Source organism: Varanus komodoensis, unplaced genomic scaffold, assembly GCF_004798865.1.
Source record: "Varanus komodoensis strain SLA01 unplaced genomic scaffold, ASM479886v1 scaffold132, whole genome shotgun sequence".
Classification (NCBI taxonomy): domain Eukaryota; kingdom Metazoa; phylum Chordata; class Lepidosauria; order Squamata; family Varanidae; genus Varanus; species Varanus komodoensis.
In genome coordinates, this window is record NW_025335381.1 from 312,111 (window position 1) to 330,029 (window position 17,919).

Genomic DNA, 17,919 nt, shown 5'->3' on the forward strand with positions numbered 1-17,919 from the left:
TTCCCGACCACGCGTGCTCCACAAAACACCCCGCTGTGGGTGGGGGGGCGGCCTCTTCCCTCCCGTAGCCATCCAGGCCAGAGAGCGCCTCAACGGGGCCAGCAACCCCACCCTGCACGGGCCGGCCCACTGCCTTTCTCCCGGCGAGCACCCCAGGCCTGTGGGCTGCGGGGAGCCCGGCCTACTCACAGGATGCCGCCCAGCTGGGCAATCTGCCGCTCGGCCACCTCGCGCTCCCGCTGGGGGTCCCCGTCCAGGTCCACCAGGTCGTTCTCCCCATACAAGCTCCCGAGGCCCATCGTGCGCTTCGTCCTGCGGGCGCAGAGGCGGGGCTTCGTGGGCTCCAGCGTGCCCGGCAGCCCCTTCCCACCACCTCCCGGGCTCGAGAGCCGAGGCCTCTGCGCTAGACCAGCCTCATCAGCCCCCGAGCGCCCGGAGAGCTCTTCCCCAACGAACAGTTCGGCCATGCCAGTGGGCTTCCTGGGCCGAGGTGCGCCTTCTGGCGGCCACAACCACGTCCCCAGCCACCCCCACTCGGGCCAGGGCAAAGCGCTTTGGCTGGGGCAAGACATGGGCACCGGTGGGGCCCAGAGATCCGGACGCGGCACGCCAGCTCTGGGCAAGCGTCGCTGGCCTCCTGCATGCCTCTGGGCCCGAACCTCGAAGCAGTTTCGGGCCGGGTCATGTGCCACCTCCCCCCGCTTGCGCCTGCCTGCCTGAGACGGCCCTGCAGGCTGTGCGCCCCCTCCACCCCCACAATCTCACACAGGCGGTGGCTCGGCTCCCAGGCGGCCCCTCAGCAGGGGGCACCTCACCCCCACCCCCCGGCCAGCCCAACCAGCCCGAACGCATCCCCTTGCCGGGCCCGCAGAAGTGCCGCCCGAGGGCCCCAGCTGGGGAAGAAGGGGACGCTGATCCCCAGCCGGAACACTGAACGCCCACAGCTCCTGGGGCTCACCTGTAATCCTGGATCTGCTCCTGGATTTCGGGCATGACCGCCTCCTGAGCCTCCAGGAAAGCGCTCCGCACATCCTCCCCGTTCCGCAGGCGAGAGTCTGGAGCAGCCGGGGTGGAAGAATTCAGAAAAGGGGCAGCCTCGGCTGCAGCAGCCAGAGGGGGATCCCCAGCTTCCCAGGGAGAGCTCCAAAGGCCGCCTACTTCGCGGGCCCCCACCTGCCGTCCTCCCACCCCACGAATGGGCTGACCCACGTGGGCGCGTTGCCTCGGGAAAGGACCGGGGATGGAGGAGCCGAGTGAGCACTGGCTCAGGCCCACTCTGGATGCCCTGGACCGAGAGGCGGCCTGCAGGAGAGGCTTGCAGGAGGCAGAAGAGGCCTATCGGCCCCAGAGCCACCCTGGGGCCAGGCGACTGAATGCATTTCTGCGCGGCGGGATCCACTCACCGATTTCGGCCAACAGGTGATCCGGGACCTTGACTCTCAGGGGCTGAGGGAGGAAGAGAGAAACAGAGGCTCGACGGCACCGACCTCGGAGGCCTCTCTCTTTTTCGGGGCAGCCCCTTCAGGGGACGTGGCGACAGGTGTCTGGTGCCTGTCCGCTTCAGAGAAAGGGCCGGTCTTTCGAAGCGGGGGGAGGTGGGGAAAAAGCCGCCCGCCGCTGCCGCCGCCACCCCCTGGGCCCCCACAAGGCCTCACCGCCGATTTATCCAGGAAGATGTGCCAGATGTCCTTCCCGAGCCCCCGGGCTTCTTTGGGGTTCATGTGCTGGTAAACGTCTGCACACAGATAGAGCAGCTGCAGAAAGAGCGAGGGAGAGAGCAGGAAGGAAGGGCAGGCTGTCAGGGCCACTCCAGCCCCGGTGGGAAGGCGGCCGTGCGCAGGATTACCACACACCCGCGAGAGCACTCAGGCGGGGCAAAAGGGGAAGCCAGCCAGCCAGCCAGCCAGCAGAGGCCTCCTTCGCTGGGAGGTCGGGGCTTGGGGGCCGAGGCAGGCAGGGCAGCTGCGAACCTTGCCTCGCTGGACGGGGGGGTGGGGGAGGGATGGGCCCACTCCCCTTTGCAAGCCGCCCCAAGGGTGTCCCTCACTCCTTCCTGCGGCACTCAATTCCTGGCCTTTCCTCCAGCAGTCAGCTCCGGGGAGGACCCTGCTCTCTCCCACCCCACTTTCTCTAGGCCAGAAGGAATTCTGTACACCTGCCCCAGCGGCTGGAACGTCTCCTTCCTGGGCGGTCGCTCCAGCCCTTGGTCCTCTTCGCTGCCCTTCAGGGCACTTTCCCCAACTCCACAACATCCTCTCTTAGATGTGGTAACCAGAACGTTACGCAACACGCCAAGCGCCATCGCCTCACAGAAGGGTGCAAGGGCATCGTGTCCTTCGCAGCTTCGTGCTTTGATTCCTTTCCTAATTACTGCTCCCCTCCAGCTGCCCCCCCAGCCCCGAGCTCCCCCCTCACCAGTCCCTGCTGGCTCAGAGCCCACCAGCTGGTATCTGAAGCACTTCATACTGGTTCACACAACCGTGTCAGCCACTCGGTGGCCCCCCACGAGGAAGCAGAACAGTGTCTCCCCGATTCAGGCAAGTGGGAGGGCTACGAGCGTTGTGGGTCTGCACGTGTGGGACGAACACACGCACAGCCCTCTGCAACGCAGGCCGAGTGGACACCGTGGACACTGCCCGCCCGCCCGCCCACCCACAGGCACCTCACGAACTCAGCCGCCGCCCCCCGTCTTCCCCACCTCTGTCTGCGCGTGAATGGGGGACGGGGCGCCACCCACCCATGTGTCCCTCCACCATTCAACATCTAGCGAACAGATCTGCCTCCCCCAGCAAGCGCGTTTCCCAGGCCTTTTCCAGTTTCTGATCTTCACATCTGTTAAGCAGAGCTTGTTAAATGTCTGACGAGACTCCAGCAGGTCTAATCTTTCGGCAATCTGGGCATCAGGTGCTTCCCCACCTTCCTGTTCTTCTCTGCAGAGGCTGCCCAGTTCTCCCCTCGGTGCCTTTCCCGCCCTCCACCAGCCCCATCCTTGGTGGCAAACGCTCCCAGTGCTCAGAAGCAGCATCAAAGGGCTGCCCACGCTAGAAGGTACACTCAGCTGACCAAGTTCAACCTGCCTGCAGGATCTGGGCTCCCCAACTCAGTGCCCGCCCCTGCCCTGGAGCCAGCAGGGAAGGAGGAGTCACAGAGGGACTGTACCAGAGGACTTGGGTCTGCCTGAGAGAAGATGTACCGCAGGAAGACTCCCAAGTGAGCCGGCCGTGTCTTCAGCCTCCCCAAGTCCTGGAAGAGGGAGTCACACTGGCGGGGAGAAAAGCACACACAGCAGTCATGGGAGGCTGAGGGGCAGCCGCCTGGCTGCCAGGCCCAGGCAGCGTCTTGCGATAGCTCAAGCGAGGCGAGGGGAGCAGCTACCTCATTATTGAAGAACCCTGGGTCGTAGTCTTCCTCGGGACCAATGATGAGCGGCCTTGTGGATCGGTCCGGGCCCTGCAGGAGGGAATCGAGGGGCAATTGAAAGGCTCCAAAGAGCGAGCTGGGGGGGGGGGGGCGCCACCATTCTGCAGGGCGCTCCGATCGGGTGCGACGCCGTTCCTCACTCACCTGTTCTGCCGAGGGAGAGAACGGCGTGTCCGAGCCTTGGCGCCGGTGGTGCTGGAACAGGCGGGACGTGATGACTGGCGAGGTGTGTGGGCTGTCCAGGCCAGGGTCGGAAAGGACGGAATTCCGGTTCAGGGAGATCTGCTCCAAAGGAAAGGTGGGTGATCCGGTCAGCCTGGAGCGAGCGTCCTGCTTCCCTCCATCCCGGCCGTCCCGAGGGGGCAGAAGCCCCGTGCGCAGGGTGCCCACCTCGCTCACGGAAGGAAAGCGCTCCGTGCTCGAGTCCAGGCCGCTGTCGCCGTCCTGGGAGTCCAGGGAGAGGCGCCCTGGAGGGGGAGGAAGTGCCGTGAGAGCCGAGCAGCCGCTGGCCGGCCAGGCCAAGGGAGCGCAGAGCAGCTGCTGGGGACGGCCCTGCATCCTGCGGCGGTGCGAGCCCCAAGGCGACCCCGTCCTCCGCTGCCCCGGAGGAGAAGGGCAGGGGGAGGTAACCGCCAGATGGCAGAGGGGAAGCGGGGTGGGCCACGTGCTCCAGGTGCCCCATCCCACTCAGGAAGACCCAGTGGCGGCGCGACTCACCATCAGCCGCCCGGGAGTTGATGGAGCCGGAGTCGCCGAGGGGCCGGGTAGAGTCCTGAAAGGGAAGCAAAGAGGGTGTCGGGGCTTTCTCGGCCCTCCTGCCAAGCAGAGGGGAGCTGGCGGGCCAGGCACGGCCGCTGGGACCGGCCAGGAGGCCGAAGGGCTCCTTTTGCTTCATCGACTGAGTCAAACTTTTTTTATCCTGCTGCCCACTGAGAACCGCAATGCTGGCCCAGACACAGCAAGCAGGCCTGGCTCCACGGCAAGGCGGCCTCCTCGGAGGAGCGTTCCACGCGGCCACCTTTGCCACAGGTCCTGGTGGCTTCTGCTGCTGGAGGACTGCACGGGGGACGTCGTCCGCCTCCTGGGCTTGCTTGTTTCTGGACCGCTCGCACCAACCTCCCGAAGCACCCAGTTACAGCCACAACATCACGCCGTGCGCCCAAGTCGTGCGCCCTGGCCCGGCACCCGGAGCGTGGCACCAAGGCGTCCAGCCCTCTCCGTCCCGGCCACGCACTCACCACCAATCCGCCCCTCTCCTGCCGGATCTTGAGCTGCAGCTGGCTGACCCGGCGGCGAGCCCCCTCCAGCCTCTCCTCCATCCGAGAGTCCGGGTTCCGGCTGTAGTCCTCGTAGCAGCGCTGCTCCACAGGGAGTGGAAGGGGAGCAAGGGTTGGAGAGTGGCGGCTCAAGAGGCCCCCCAGGGATGATGGCCACCCCGGGGGCCCTGCGGGCTACCCTGGCGCCATGGTGGAGGGCCCTCTCTTTGCCTGCTCGCCTAGTTACGTTATTTCATCTATGCACGTCCCATCCTTCTGCCTAGACTAGGAGAAGCAAAAGCCTCCTGGAACCCCCGCATGCACATGTCTCTGAGCACCCAGACGCACTCGGGAAAAGTGATGCACCGGCAAACACTCAGCAGCCGGCCGCTGGCTGCTTCCGGGCCCCGTCCAAAGGGCTGCTCTTGGCCTAGAAAGGCCCAAGGTGCTTGGGACAAGGCGCCCTGTGGACGGCCCGCCCCAGCTTTGCTTCTGGGCTTGCCGGCCTGAGCAGTTCACAGCCAGCGAGTGCGAGCAACAGGGCCTTGGCGGTAGTGCCCCACACTTGAGAACTCTGTGCCCACCGAGGGCAGCGGGACTCAGTGCCACAAGCTCCTACGGCCATTCTCAAAGCCCGCCTTGCCTGGGCTACTTTCCCTCCAGCCTGCAGCAAACGTTCTCACCTGCAGCTCCGCCTCCTCCTGCCTCAACATGTTCCGGAGAATCTGCGTCGCGTGCTTCTGGACTTCTGGATCCTGGGTGATTGCAAGGTGAAAGGGTTTGAGTCGGGGCTCCCGTCTCGCTCCCAGCTTTGCACACCCGGCTCCGGGGAGCACAAGGTGACGGCACGGCGGGGGCCCAGTACCTGCAGCGGCTTTGGTCCAGTGATGTGCTGTGGCGGGGGTAACGGCGGAGGCGGGGGTGGCGGGGGGCAGGCCGGCACGATCTGAGGAGCCCCTGCCTGGTGGCCGTCCTGGGAGGAGCCCAAGAAGCCCACGGAGCCGGGCGGGGAGCCCAGGAGAGTGAGAGCTACGTAGGCACCCGCTGCAGAGTGAGAGGGGGAGAAAGGCACACGGCAGGCGTTCACGAGAGGCCGGGCACTGTCCTGCGGCAGCGCGCGGCCTCCTGGTCCAAGAGGCCCCAAGGCTCCCGCAGCTTGGAGGACTGACGCTCCCCAGGCCACCCTGCCCCTGATCTGCCGGGGGTGACTCACATTTGATGAGCTTCACAACTTCCAGGTGGGAGCTGTTGGTCACCATCGTCCCATTCACCTGCCGCGAGGAAAGGAAAGCCGAGCCCCGCTGAGTTGGTGGGGGGAGCGCGAGGGAGAGGCACCCCAAAACGCCTCGTGCTGAGCCTCGGGAGGCCCCAGAGACCACCCTCCCCATGGCCAGACTGGGTGGATTTGGGGTTCGAGTGCTGCTTCTCCACTTTCTGAAGGGTGGTCTGAGGAAACGCCCCAGTCGCTTTTCTTTGGCTGAGCATCGGCTCCCCACACCCATCCCAGCGGAGGGGACAGGGGCATTCGCGGAGGCGGACAAGTGGAGGATCCTCCGGAGCCTGCCCTGAACCAACCGCCGCCTGCCTGCGCCTGATTCAGCTCCCAAGCAGCCGCACGGGGGCCTTCAGCCGGCTGCTCACACCCGCCCACCCAACCTCCCTGGCAGGGCAGTCATGACGCCGAGAACCTGGCTGCACATGGCAGTGGCACCCCAGCCTCTCGGAGGGAGGGTGGGACACCAGGAGCCCGGGGCAAGTCCTCTAAGGAAGGGGGTCTAACGGAGGGAAAGGAGGGTGCAGAGGCGGGGGGATGGGCGGCGCAGGCGTGACGCTACTCACTTTGACGATCCGGTCCCCCTCCTGCACACCGGCCTTCATGGCGGCTCCTCCTGCAATGCCGGCAGGAATCAGACACAAGCGGGGTGGGGGGGAGAGCCATGCATCAACGGCCCGCCCTGAAAAGGACTGCGGCGTCCGGCCCTCGCCTTACACTCCCGCAGCCCAAGGAAGCGCCCAGACGCACAGTCTCCGTGCGAGCGCTTGGCGGGGCTCTCGGGCCTCCAGCCCACAGCGGCCCCCGCCCCCCGCAAGGCCCCGCCCCAGACGCGGCTCACCTGGCCGGACGGACTGCACCAGGACGATCCTGTCCCCACTGACGGTGAAGCCAAAGCCTCGCTGGTCTTTCTGGATGATGACGCAACGCTGGACCAGGCCTGGGGGAGGAGAGGCGGGCCGGCCCCCTTGCTCAACCCACTCTTCCCCCAAGCAGCCGCAGCTCCCGTCCTCCATCTCCCGCTCCCGCCGGCCCCCTTCTCCCCGAGACAGTTCCGTCTCCGCCAACCCCCCGGTGCTCTGGAGGAGCCCCCAACCTCCCCTGGTCTGGAGTGGGGGGGGGGCTCCAGCTGCCCTTCCCCCCACTGACTCACAGCAGGACCCAGTGGGGTCCTGGGGCCTGTCCCAGGCGAGGGCTCTCGCAACCGAGCCCAGAGCGTGGGCTCCCCCAGGCCAGCTCTCTGCCAACCCCAGGCCAGCGAGCCCTGGCACGGCGGGCCCGGCACTGCCCAGAGGGGCGCCCGGCTAAGGAGCAGCAGAGGAGCAGCATAAAATGAAGCCAACAAAGGCAGTGAGCACCCCCCCCCCCGCGGGCCAATGAGGGCTCACCAGTTGTTTCGCTGGAGTCGGACGGCTGGCGGGGGTGGCTGGGGGATCGCCGCTCCAGAGCAGAGTCGCCCAAAGAGGACAAGCTGCTTAACCTGCATGGGAGAGTGAGAGGAGGAGGAGAGGGAGGGGGCGTGAGAGGCGCAGTGCACCTGGCTGTGGGGCTGCTCTCTCGGGCGTCACGGGCTCGCCCCTCGGCCAGCCCCTCATCTCGCCCAGACCTCGCCTGCGCTGCAACCGTGGCCCCGGCTGGGCCAGGCCGGGCCGGGCCGCCACAAGTGCTCCGGTGTGCGATGCCCGGCGCAGGGAGGGAAGGATGCGTGGCTGCCGGACGCCCAGCTCCAGCAGAGAGTGGAAGGGCCGCCACACACGGGCCGGGCCGCTCACTCCCTGTGGTTGAACCCGTGCCAAAGATGCCGAGGGAAGGAGGAAGCCGGGCCACCGCGGAGGGCGGCCAGAGGAGGGGAAAGGGAGCGAGCGGGCGGGCGGCCGGCCACAAGGACGCGCACGGGGAGGAGAGCAATGCCAGGGCTTACCAGGCTGCAATGGGGCTGATGGAAGAACACAAGACAAGGTGGCAACAGATGGAAAGACAGACAACAGCAGACAGTTAAATCGGGCCCTTGCGCTGCCGGCCGTGTGCGCAGCGACATGGCCCAAGGAGGTGCATCATTTGGGGGGCCTAACATCCCCCCACTCACCATCTCTCAGTGGAGGCAGAGACTCCTGCCTGGCCTGGAGGTACCTGTTTATTCACCAGGCAAATGTACCTGTGCCAATCATGGATTTTTAAAAAAATACTCCACAGGATGTGGAAAATTCAGTTTTGTTTTGTTTTGTTTTAATTCGTGGTCTATGCCCCTCCTGAACGATGGCCCGGCCTCAGGAGCCGGCTTCCGGAGGCCAAGTGGGACGGCAGGCTGTGCTCTCTCCCGGTGATTAACTGGCACTGCCGCTGCCACTGCAGCCCCGGAGCCCCGAGGAGAGAGCGGGGCTGCGGTGCCGCCTCCGGGGTGCCAGGCGCCTGCCTCAGAGCACATCTCAGCTAGTGCGGCTCAGAAAGACCCCAGCACCCCCCTGGGTGAAAAGCCTGCCGCGGGCCCAGGGCAACTCCCCGTTCTGTGATAAACCAGGCGGCTTCATGCCACAAGAACCACGACTCATCGGAACGTGCGTGCTGCTTCCATCCGGCCACCATCAGGAACGAGGCGGCCAAGCAAGTCAAACGGCAAAGGGCAGGCAGAGCCAGCCTGCGCGGACACCTCCAAGTCCTTTCCAAGGAACACCAACCTCAAGGGACGTGCCACCTATTCCAGAGATGCCGCTGCCGCCTCCAGCAGCGATTCCTCCCTTCTGGGCACGAGGATGCGCCATGCAGAGGGCCAACGGATGGAAAACCGAGGCGGAGGGGCTCAGGAGTTGGGCAGCGGGAGCTCAGCAGCACTGGCCTGGGTAGTCTCCAAGCGCCAACAGCCACCCCCAAGCTCCAGGAGAAGGAGGCGCTGCAGACAGAGGACCAGGCTCCGCGGGGGCACCGCTCTTCCACCATGCTCCCCCAGCGCGCCTCTGGCGAAGCTCCCACGGCAGCGATCCGCACACGCCAAGAGGGCGGACGCCAAGCTGATGTTCAGGGGCTTGGCATGAGAACCGTGCCTGCCTTGGTGTGTGCGGCGGGGACAATGGGCCTGCGGGCCAAGCCTCGCGGCCGTGTCAAGCCAGGGCTTTCCGGAAAGCTCCACGAAAGGCCAGTCGTGACGCTCAGCCACCCACAGATGATGTTTTCAGAAACAACACTGACCATTTCGACATGGGAAGCACATGCCACCAATCATTCGCCCCGCTCCTATCTTACCTGGGCAGGTGAGCGTGCTTTTTACTGGCTGGTCTGTTGTAAAGAAGGGAAAGACAGAAATTGACATCAAAGACAAGGATGGCGTCGGCCAAGACCGGGCCAGGGCAGAGGAGCGTGTGGAGGGAGACAAAGAGAGAGAGAGAGAGACGTGCATGAAAAGGCAGGCGTGCGGCACGGGAAGGCCGGGTTCCCCTTCTCTGCGTGTGGCCCCAAGTGGGCTTTTTTTGAGCCGCTCCAGGATGAAATGCCTCCGCACCTACCACAGGGCTGTTTATCCCTTGCCCACGAGAAAAGCCATGGAGGCCACACAAATCGCCTCTGAGAATGTGCAAGTTCCTTTTACTGGATGAAGGCAAAAACCTTCCAGTGTTTTAATTCACGGCACTTTTGCTCTGCCCTTCAGTGCAGAAGGCTCCCAGGATGGCTCGCAAAGTTCAGAAACGGGACAACCCAGGCCAACAGGGTGACCCTCTAAAAGACACGACACTGAAGGAAAGGGAATCAGGAGGGAGGAGGCGAAACAGCAGCAGCAGCCAAGGAGTGCTCTTCCGGGCCCGAGCAGCACGGCTCCCTCCAGCAAGCATCCAGCTCGCCCGAGCAGCCCTCCCGCCCTGCGGCATCCGGGACAGGCGGCCTCCCACTCCGCGCGCAGGCCTCCCACAGACCTGCCCTCCTCAGGGCTCACTCAGCCCCCTTCCAAGCCAGCAGCCACCATCGCAACCCCTGCGGCAGCGGCCCCACTAGGTCCGTGGTGTGGAGAACACCTCTTCCGCCTGCCCAGGACCTACAGCCCACATCCTCGGATGGTTCAGCGTTCCCGTGTGTGAGAGCGGAGGAAGCTCTCCTGCCACCCACTTCTCCATCCTGGGCGTGTGCCTATGAACTTGGGCTGAGACACACACACACACGCAGCCATCTCTTCTCCCACCGAACTGAAGAGCTTTATATGCTGTGCTCCCTTTTCTCAAAGGAAGGCGCTCCGACCCCTGTATTACCTTGCACTCATTTCTGCACCTTTCCCATCTGTAAAAGGTCCCTCTCCTGCTAGGGGAGATCGAAACGGCTCCTGGCACACGGTCTAGGCTTCTTGAGCTCTGCAGAGTCCCAAGCACCTTTAAGGGCTTGCGTATTGGGGCGCCCATGCTTTTTTCTTCCCCCCTCCCATCAGCCAGGACAGGACCGGATACAGGGCTGTGGCTGTGATCCACCCCTGGTCACACCGTTCTGCAACCCCACTGATGCGCAGGGGTTCTGGAGCCTGGCATTTCAGCGCCGCAGGGGCCTGCGGGAGGTTTTGGACCCCAGATGCCACAGCTTCAGCCAGTGGGGCCAATGCCAGCCACAGCCCAACCAAGGGGAGGAGGCTGCTCTGTGCTCCGTGAGTAAGCTGGAAGGGCCCCGGTGAGGCTCGCTGACGGCACGGGAAGATGCTCCACAGGGAGGTTGGGCGGCCACCAGCTTTGACCCCGCAGAGAAGATGCCTCGGCTAAGTGGAAGCGTCTTAGCACAAGGCCAGAGGCGCAGCAGCAAATTAAGCCTTCCAGCTCACTGTGGTTTCGGCCTGGAGGCCAGGAATTCCAGACTTCTTCACTCTGTTAATGTGGGCCCGACCCCAACTTGTTGTGTGGCCTTCGAAGGAAAAAGACGCAACCTTGCTCAGAGCTTTCTCTTCCCCCTACCCTTAAGACAGAGATGGTATGTTACTCTCCCCCGATTGCTCAAGGAAACGGTTTCCATCTGGACAAACCCACCGAGACGTCCGCCTGAGAAGGAACTCTGGTTGAAACGCCGCTTGGCCCTTCAGGGTTTCCCCGCCTCCCCCAAGCTCCCCCCCACCCAGACTGTGACAGGCAAATGCGTGCAAATGGGAGCTTGTTTGGGGAAAGTCTGGCAAGGAAGCTCTGTGGGACACGGACAAATGCTCCATCAGCACAAGCAGCCGCCCCGGCCAAAGCAGCCGCATGCCTCGCTCGGTCTTTGTGCCGCAAATAAGGGGCTGGCAGAGGCGGGGAAGCTGCCCAGGGTGAGCGAGGGCAGAGAACGGGATCGGAGCAAGAGGAGGAGGAGGAGGAGGATGGGGATGGGGGAGGGCGGCAGGGCAGCCATCCCTTCCCCGGAAGAGGAAAGCATGGCCCTGCGCACGCCTCAGCGCTGTGCTCCAGCAAGCAGATTTCCATGAAGGAATGTCTCCCCGAAACCACAATTACAGGCATGGAGGAGGCAGAGGAAGGTAATTACATCCTCGTTCCATCTGATCAGTGCTCCCTTTGCCCCCACCGCCCGAGTTCTGTTTTTCCCCTCCATCTTCCTTTGCCAAGCCAGAGAGTGGCAGGCACAGATAATTTGAAATTTCCACTGACTCTCTGGCCAGAGCTGCCCACCCCACCTTCCCGGAGCACGCAGAGCCATCCCATAAGGGCCCACCCGTCACCCACCCTGTCTGCTCCCAAAAGGCACGTTGGAAGCACAGGCATTTTGGTCTGCACAATTATTTTCTCCATACACTCGGGGACACGATATCAGCAAGAAAGAGAACGCTACTGCCACCATTCCGCTTACTGCAACTGACCGGCATTGCTCCCGTCGCTGCTTCTTGGGCACTGTCCTCAAGAAGGGCTCGGGGCGGCTAGCACAGCTGGCAGAATGTGGGAATGCCACCCGGTGCATCCGTCAGCCTGGAGGGAGAAGCATCCTTGGAGGGGGCTCTGCCTCCCAGCAGGGCTGTTCATCGCCTTCAGGGACCGCTCGTTCGGCTGGAACTAAGAGCAGGGGACCCTCCAGGCAGAGCCCACGGCCGTGCTCAGCAAGCGCTGAGGTGTAAGGAATCCGGACGTGGGTGAGATCCTCCAGGTGCCCCCATTCCAGGCAATCGGCAGAAGCCCAGCCAAACACAGGCACTGTGCGAAGCCACGCTGGCTGGCTGGCTGGCTGGCTACCCACTCCGCTAAAATAGCCATGGCTACACAAAGCCAGAAAGAACGACTTTCACTAATTTGACCCTGTATCTTGCAAATCTTTCCTTTATGCACCATTCACAGAGGTCTAAACGGCCCGCGTGTCTCTGGCCAGTTCAGATCATCACACCAATAATGGCGAAGGCTGTCTCAGCAGCAACAAGTCAAGCGTGACCCGGAGCATCCTCGTTTGGTGCCCACACGGATGGCTAAGCAAACCAGGAAACCTCCGTCCGTGTTTGTTTAACGTTACATCCATACAGGAGCCCCTGGCCTGCCGCTCTCCAGCAAGCTGGAATGATAAGCCTCAGTCTGAACCACACCGGAGTTAAATCAAGGTCAGGGTTTCTTAATGCCAACCGACAGAGCAGTGCTTGCTTCCGCTTCCACCGGCGTCTGCCCTTCTAGAAGACATTTCAGTCAACGGGAATTGGCCACCCTGGAGGGAACAGTGACCTTGACCGCTCAAAAGCGGCCCTAAAGCAAATGCATGGGCATCTCTCTCACCTTCAGTTTTGCTGCATTTCCTCTCTGGGCTTGTACTAGATGGAGGTTGTGGGGGAATGGGAGGAGGCAAAGAGGAAACTCCTCTGGGTTTACAGGCAAGGCAAGGAAGGGTACAGCCAGCCATCCACCACAACTGACACTGGAAAAAAGAAAGGAAGGCAAAAGACGCAGACAAGGCTGATGATAAAGCGCTGCTGCTTCAGGAGCTGGAGTGGAACCAAATGCTGCAATTATAAGATTAGGGGCTGGGGGGGACAGGATCAAGTCTTCAAAGTGGGTCACTCAGCAGCAAGAGCTTTGCAAGTGGCTCTGAGTAAGATTCCAGCTCACCACATGGGACTCTCCCCAATGCTGGAAGCCAGGGACAGAGACAAGCGCTAACCGCCCAGCCAACCAGGGGAGTCTTGCCAGCAGAGAAACTGGCCTGCCCATCTTCTGAGTCAGAGGCATGTCTTTCCGGGCTGTTAACGGGCTTTGACACACGCCCGTGAGCTTCCAATATTGTAATCCGGTAAGCAAATTCAGAGACGGGGCTGCCTGGGGTGACCACCAGGGCCACTGGCTGCAAAATCTGCCCTCAGCTAGAACTCCCCACTTCCAGGTGAGCATCATTTGGAAGGGGAGGGAAGAATGAAGCCCCCTAGGGAGGATGGAGAGGCCTGTAAGGCGGTGAGAGGCATGGGGTTAGGGTTAGGGTTAGGGTTAGGGTTACCCTAACCCTAACCCTAACCCTAACCCTAACCCTCATCCCCTTAACGCCCTCCCTTACCTGTCCTCCTAGCAGGCCCTTGGAAGGGTCTGCTTGAAAGCAGAACAGTAAGCCCTTATTTCAGTTATGTCTCCACATGGGCAGGAATCCGAGAGCAGCAATTGACTTGGCCAGCGAAGCCCCTGAGTGCCCATCCGAAGCTGCCACGGCACAGAGGGATCGAGCTTCAGCTATGGAAGGAGCTTCTACCAAGGCCAGGATGCCTCGAAAGGGGACCAGACAACCCCTGGGGAGCGTTCCCATTGGCGACGAGGCTGCCTCCCACATCAGAGGCAGCATGCCGTGTGCTCGGTGGCCGGGGGTCACGGGCAGAAGGGTGCTGCAGCCTGTGGCTTCCTCGCGGGCAGCCTGTTGTGTGGACAGAATGCGGGGCCAGAAGGATGGTGGGTCTGATGCAGCACAGTCCTCTGGCCCCTAAGTTAGCCTGCAGGTCAGCCGCCTCCCTGCTTGGGCACGAAGTCCCTCCTCTGCCGGGTTGTGAGGTGACCCAGACACGCTCGGGCTGTGAGCTGCCGCAGGCCCCTCTCTCAAGCACCGTCTCCATTCCCAGCAGGGAGCGGAAGCCCACACTGGCGGCAGCCGAGACGATTCGCTAGAGAGAAGCCTGGATCCCTCTGGGCTTTGCACGACACCTCCAGATCCTCGGGCAGCTCTCCAGAGCCGACTCGGAGACCGTGATTCAAGGCCGGGCTGGACAGAGGAACGCTTCCACTTTCTGTGCTTAAGGCCTTGAGTCTGGGCAGGGGGGGGGGGGAGTCGAGGGGCTTCTCCAGCCGCTGGGCTGCCAGGCGGCCGGCCGACCAGCCTCCGGGCTGCCAGGCGGCCGGCCGACCAGCCTCCGTCCACATCCCTTAACATTCAGAATGATGAAGCCACCTTCCAGCCCCCCTCCAGACCGTCAATCTGATCTCCCATGGGATGGACGTGGGCTGCAGCGGCGGCGGCTCCGGAAGACGTCCAAGTAGCGCCAAGGCGCGGAGCACAGAGGGCAGCCAGGAGCTGCCGTTCTCAGCGGCACGCGGCACTCCCTCGCCATCCCCGTTTCGCTACTCCCACGGCAGAGCCTTGTCCGCAGTCCGGACAGTTAGCGAGAGCTTCCAGCCTGGGGGGCTTCAAAGCGGGGGGCTGACGAATTCACAGAGGATGCTCCTTCCAAAGGCCACTGGTCACCACGGTTACGCAACCAGCTCCCGTCCCAGAGCCGCTGCATGGAAGGATGCACGTTGCCGGGGAGGCGGAGAGCTGCCTTTCCACCACGTCACACCCTCGCTCAGCCTCGCCCCATGCGGCAGACACTGCCTGGCAGCTGCAGCTCTCCTCACTCCACGGCAGAAGCCCTTCCCAGCTGCACCTGGGGACTTGGACACACAAAGCCTGCGTTCCACAGCCGCAAGGCTACATTTTTCTCCGTATCTTCAAGGAACCAAACATAAACCCCGAGCTCCTTTCCTTTCCTTATTATTTCGGAAAACTGTATTCCTGCGGACCCCCATTTCCGTGAGGATGCCTGGCGCACATTATTAATAAATGTTAATAAACGAACTAGCACGTGTCAAGACAAGGCCAGAGGAGGCTGGATTACCAATACCCTGGTCCCCCAGCACCGGACAGGCCCCAGACAAGAGGACCCTGGGCTTGGGACGCCTGGGCACTTGGGGGCTCCCGGCTGGGAAGGCAGCATGTCCCAGTGGCCATTCCCTCTGCTCAGCATTAAACAACAGGAGCAGCCCGGAGGGCTCCTTCCACATAAGGGGCGGCAGCCGCTGCGGGATGGCAGAGCCGGCAACAGGCCGCAGCACCAGCTCCGTACGCCGGCTCCCCAGTACCCTGGCATCTTTCACCTAAAGGCTGTGGGGTCCTGGGCTGGGAAAGCCCACCTGCAGCGCTGCTGCCCGCCAGGGCGGGTGACCCGACAGCACTGGCGAGCTTGTCTTCAGCAAAGCTCCTGGCAGGGTCTGCCCTGCTGTCCTTGCTGTCAGGATGGCAACCTGCAGCCTGGGCAAAGGTACTGCTGCAGGGGGATCACAGCAGCTTGAACAGGAGGACACAAGGGGTGCTCCTGAATGGCTGTCCGGCAACCGGCAGGGAAAGCTCCGGAAAGCTCCAGAGAGCTTGGCCTCTCCGTCACGGCCTGCAGCAGGGGCACAGAGTGAGGCTACCCCACCTGCAGACACGAAAACTGGGAGGGGGAGCAACATGACAGAACGTGGTATCTAGATTCAAATGGACCTTGCATGGGTGGAACGCGGGGCCCAAACCAGCAAGATGAAATTCAACCGAGATACGTGTGAAAAATCCTGCATCTCAAAAAATCCAGGCCAGGGGCATGAATACAGGAGATCAGGTGCAGAAGATGCTGCTCCAGGCTTTGGTATCACAGACACACCTGCAGCGCTTAGAATGAGCCAACGGGGTCGAAAAGCTCATTAATCCGGAGGTGCAAAGGCCCTCTTGGGAGCCACACCAGGTTCTCGGTGTCGCACTCACGTGGTCGTGGTGCTTATGGTGCCAACAGACGGGCAGGCGCATGTCTTTGCCACCTCATACTATTCATTTCTGAAATGTATGGGTCACCCCATCACTAAAAGCTTCCCCCGGGGGCATTTTTGGCTATGAAAGCATTTAGAGCAGAAGGACAGCCCTGTGACTGGGTCAGACCACGGGGTCCGGCGCCACCCCCTTCAGGAAGCCCACGAGCAGGACATGAAAGCACAGCCACCTCCCAGCCCCACGGATGCAGAGCTCTGCTGCTTCTGAACATGGCAGCGCCACGCGCCAGCAAGCCACACAGGCGTTCCTGCAGAGCTCGGATGCAGCGTTTGTGGCCAGAATCAGCTCTGCCTGCTACCAGCAGCTCCCATGGGGCTTGCGCACATCCCAACACAGGTCCGCACCACCGCCAAGACTTCCTGTGGCGGCAGCCAGCTGGCGTGGTCTCCCACAAGTGTCCCCCAGACCACGGCAGCAGCTTTCAACCTCAGTGGGATGGGGCACCCGACAAAGAGTGCCTCAGGAGAGGGTGGCGGCCAACGGCTTGCACAGCATTTATCCTCCGAATGACACTCTCCTCACCTGGAAGCCACGCACGACACAAAGGATTCTGGGGCACTGCCTAGCAGGGCACCAGTGGGTCACTCGGGCCGCGCACTGGCCAGCTGGCCCTTCACATGGTCCAGAGTGCACTGACTGGGCACCTCAAAATACACACAAGACCAAGCAGAGGCAGAGCACCCTCATCTGCCACGACCGAGGCCAATCCCCCACTAAGGAACCTCCGAGGATTCCTCTGGACGTGCTTTAAAAACCTGCAGGCGAGCCAAAAGCCGGCAGCTGCCTCTGCAGACCAAACCAAGGAAAAGGGAAGGCAAAGGAAAAAGTGACAAGCTGCGCAGAGTTCATTTACTGAAAAGGCAGTTTTTGAAAAACATGAACTCACAGCCGAAAGTGATTCCCACAGAGAGGCAGACAACACACGGGGCATTTCCTAAAACACAGGGCCAAGTCGCATGACCATTACCAACGCCTTGAGTAAAGGCCAACCCACTGGAAACCTCAAAGAGCCAGTCGTTCCTCCTCTGCATGCCCTGAAACTCTCCCATTCATAAATGACCCGGAGCCCACAAAGGCTGGGCCCCCGGAAAGGTGAGGGGGAAAGCGCAGCCACGCGACCGAGCATTACCTGTCCAGCGCTGTCGGAGGGGGTCTCATGTTCATGGTCTGTCGTGGAGTCCAGAAGGCCGGGTGGCCGCCCCGGGTCTCGGCTGGGCGTGGTGCTCTTAAATAGTTTTAGGGCAGATCCAACACGCTGCTTTCCCGCAAAGCAAGGGCGATAAACTGATGTCCTCCAGCAGTCAAGAGCCTGGAATCTGTAAGTCCAACCTGAGTTTATATCCAGACATTTCCCCCAGCCTTGCGAGGTCTTCTTTTCTTCGTGTCTTCTCACAGCTCCTTTTCTTAAATAACTCTTTCTCCAAAGGAAAAAAACTCCCTTCAAGGTTATAAATGCTATCAGAAGAACCAACTGGAACGAAGACAGATTTCCATCCAAATATTAAAGTCTCAACTGCAAAACACAGATCAAAACATCCTTATAACCCCGTTTTACCAGCTGTTCTTCTGCTGGCAAAGGACACAGTGGGAAAAAGCAGACAACCAACTCAACAGAATAGCTGGCCTTTTAATGCGTGTCTCGCAGCGCGGGGGGGGGGGACAACTTCTCCCAGTGAGCCGCGTTTCCCCCGCGGACTCGTTAATTAATAAATAAAGAGCTGCCCCGGGACGCGGGGGCGGCTTCGGGGGCAGGCAAGCGACCTGGAGGGAGGCCCGCACCGCCGCACACGCTCCGCCGGCCGGGCGGGCGCGCGTCCCGGGCAACGCTGCGCGGGGAGCCGCCGGGCAGCGAGGCCCCTGCCCCGGGGAGCGCCGCGGCTCGGAGGGGCCGCGGCGCGCTCCATGCACGGCCCGCGGGCCCCTCGCCGCTCCCGGCCTGCGGCCGCAGCCCCA

At 62.5% G+C, this 17,919-nt stretch overlaps 1 protein-coding gene across 6 annotated transcripts in view; it reads right to left on the reverse strand.

The window, feature by feature from the left end:
- The window catches only part of ARHGEF11 (Rho guanine nucleotide exchange factor 11), a 30,922-nt gene extending 13,655 nt beyond the window's left edge, over positions 1–17,267 (reverse strand). For all 6 annotated transcript variants that reach the window (XM_044422602.1, XM_044422606.1, XM_044422605.1 and 3 more), the window contains exons 1-17: positions 17,096–17,267; positions 7,338–7,429; positions 6,791–6,889; positions 6,516–6,565; positions 5,890–5,947; positions 5,542–5,720; positions 5,360–5,431; positions 4,659–4,778; positions 4,138–4,192; positions 3,811–3,887; positions 3,565–3,702; positions 3,376–3,450; positions 3,160–3,261; positions 1,656–1,754; positions 1,404–1,446; positions 959–1,055; positions 190–312 (exon numbers count right to left, since the gene is read on the reverse strand). In XM_044422602.1, the coding sequence (XP_044278537.1) occupies positions 190–312; positions 959–1,055; positions 1,404–1,446; positions 1,656–1,754; positions 3,160–3,261; positions 3,376–3,450; positions 3,565–3,702; positions 3,811–3,887; positions 4,138–4,192; positions 4,659–4,778; positions 5,360–5,431; positions 5,542–5,720; positions 5,890–5,947; positions 6,516–6,565; positions 6,791–6,889; positions 7,338–7,429; positions 17,096–17,130 (1,514 nt within the window). In that variant the 5' untranslated portion in view covers positions 17,131–17,267. The remainder of the gene's footprint in view (positions 1–189; positions 313–958; positions 1,056–1,403; positions 1,447–1,655; positions 1,755–3,159; positions 3,262–3,375; positions 3,451–3,564; positions 3,703–3,810; positions 3,888–4,137; positions 4,193–4,658; positions 4,779–5,359; positions 5,432–5,541; positions 5,721–5,889; positions 5,948–6,515; positions 6,566–6,790; positions 6,890–7,337; positions 7,430–17,095) is intronic.
- Between the last annotated feature and the right edge of the window lie 652 nt (positions 17,268–17,919).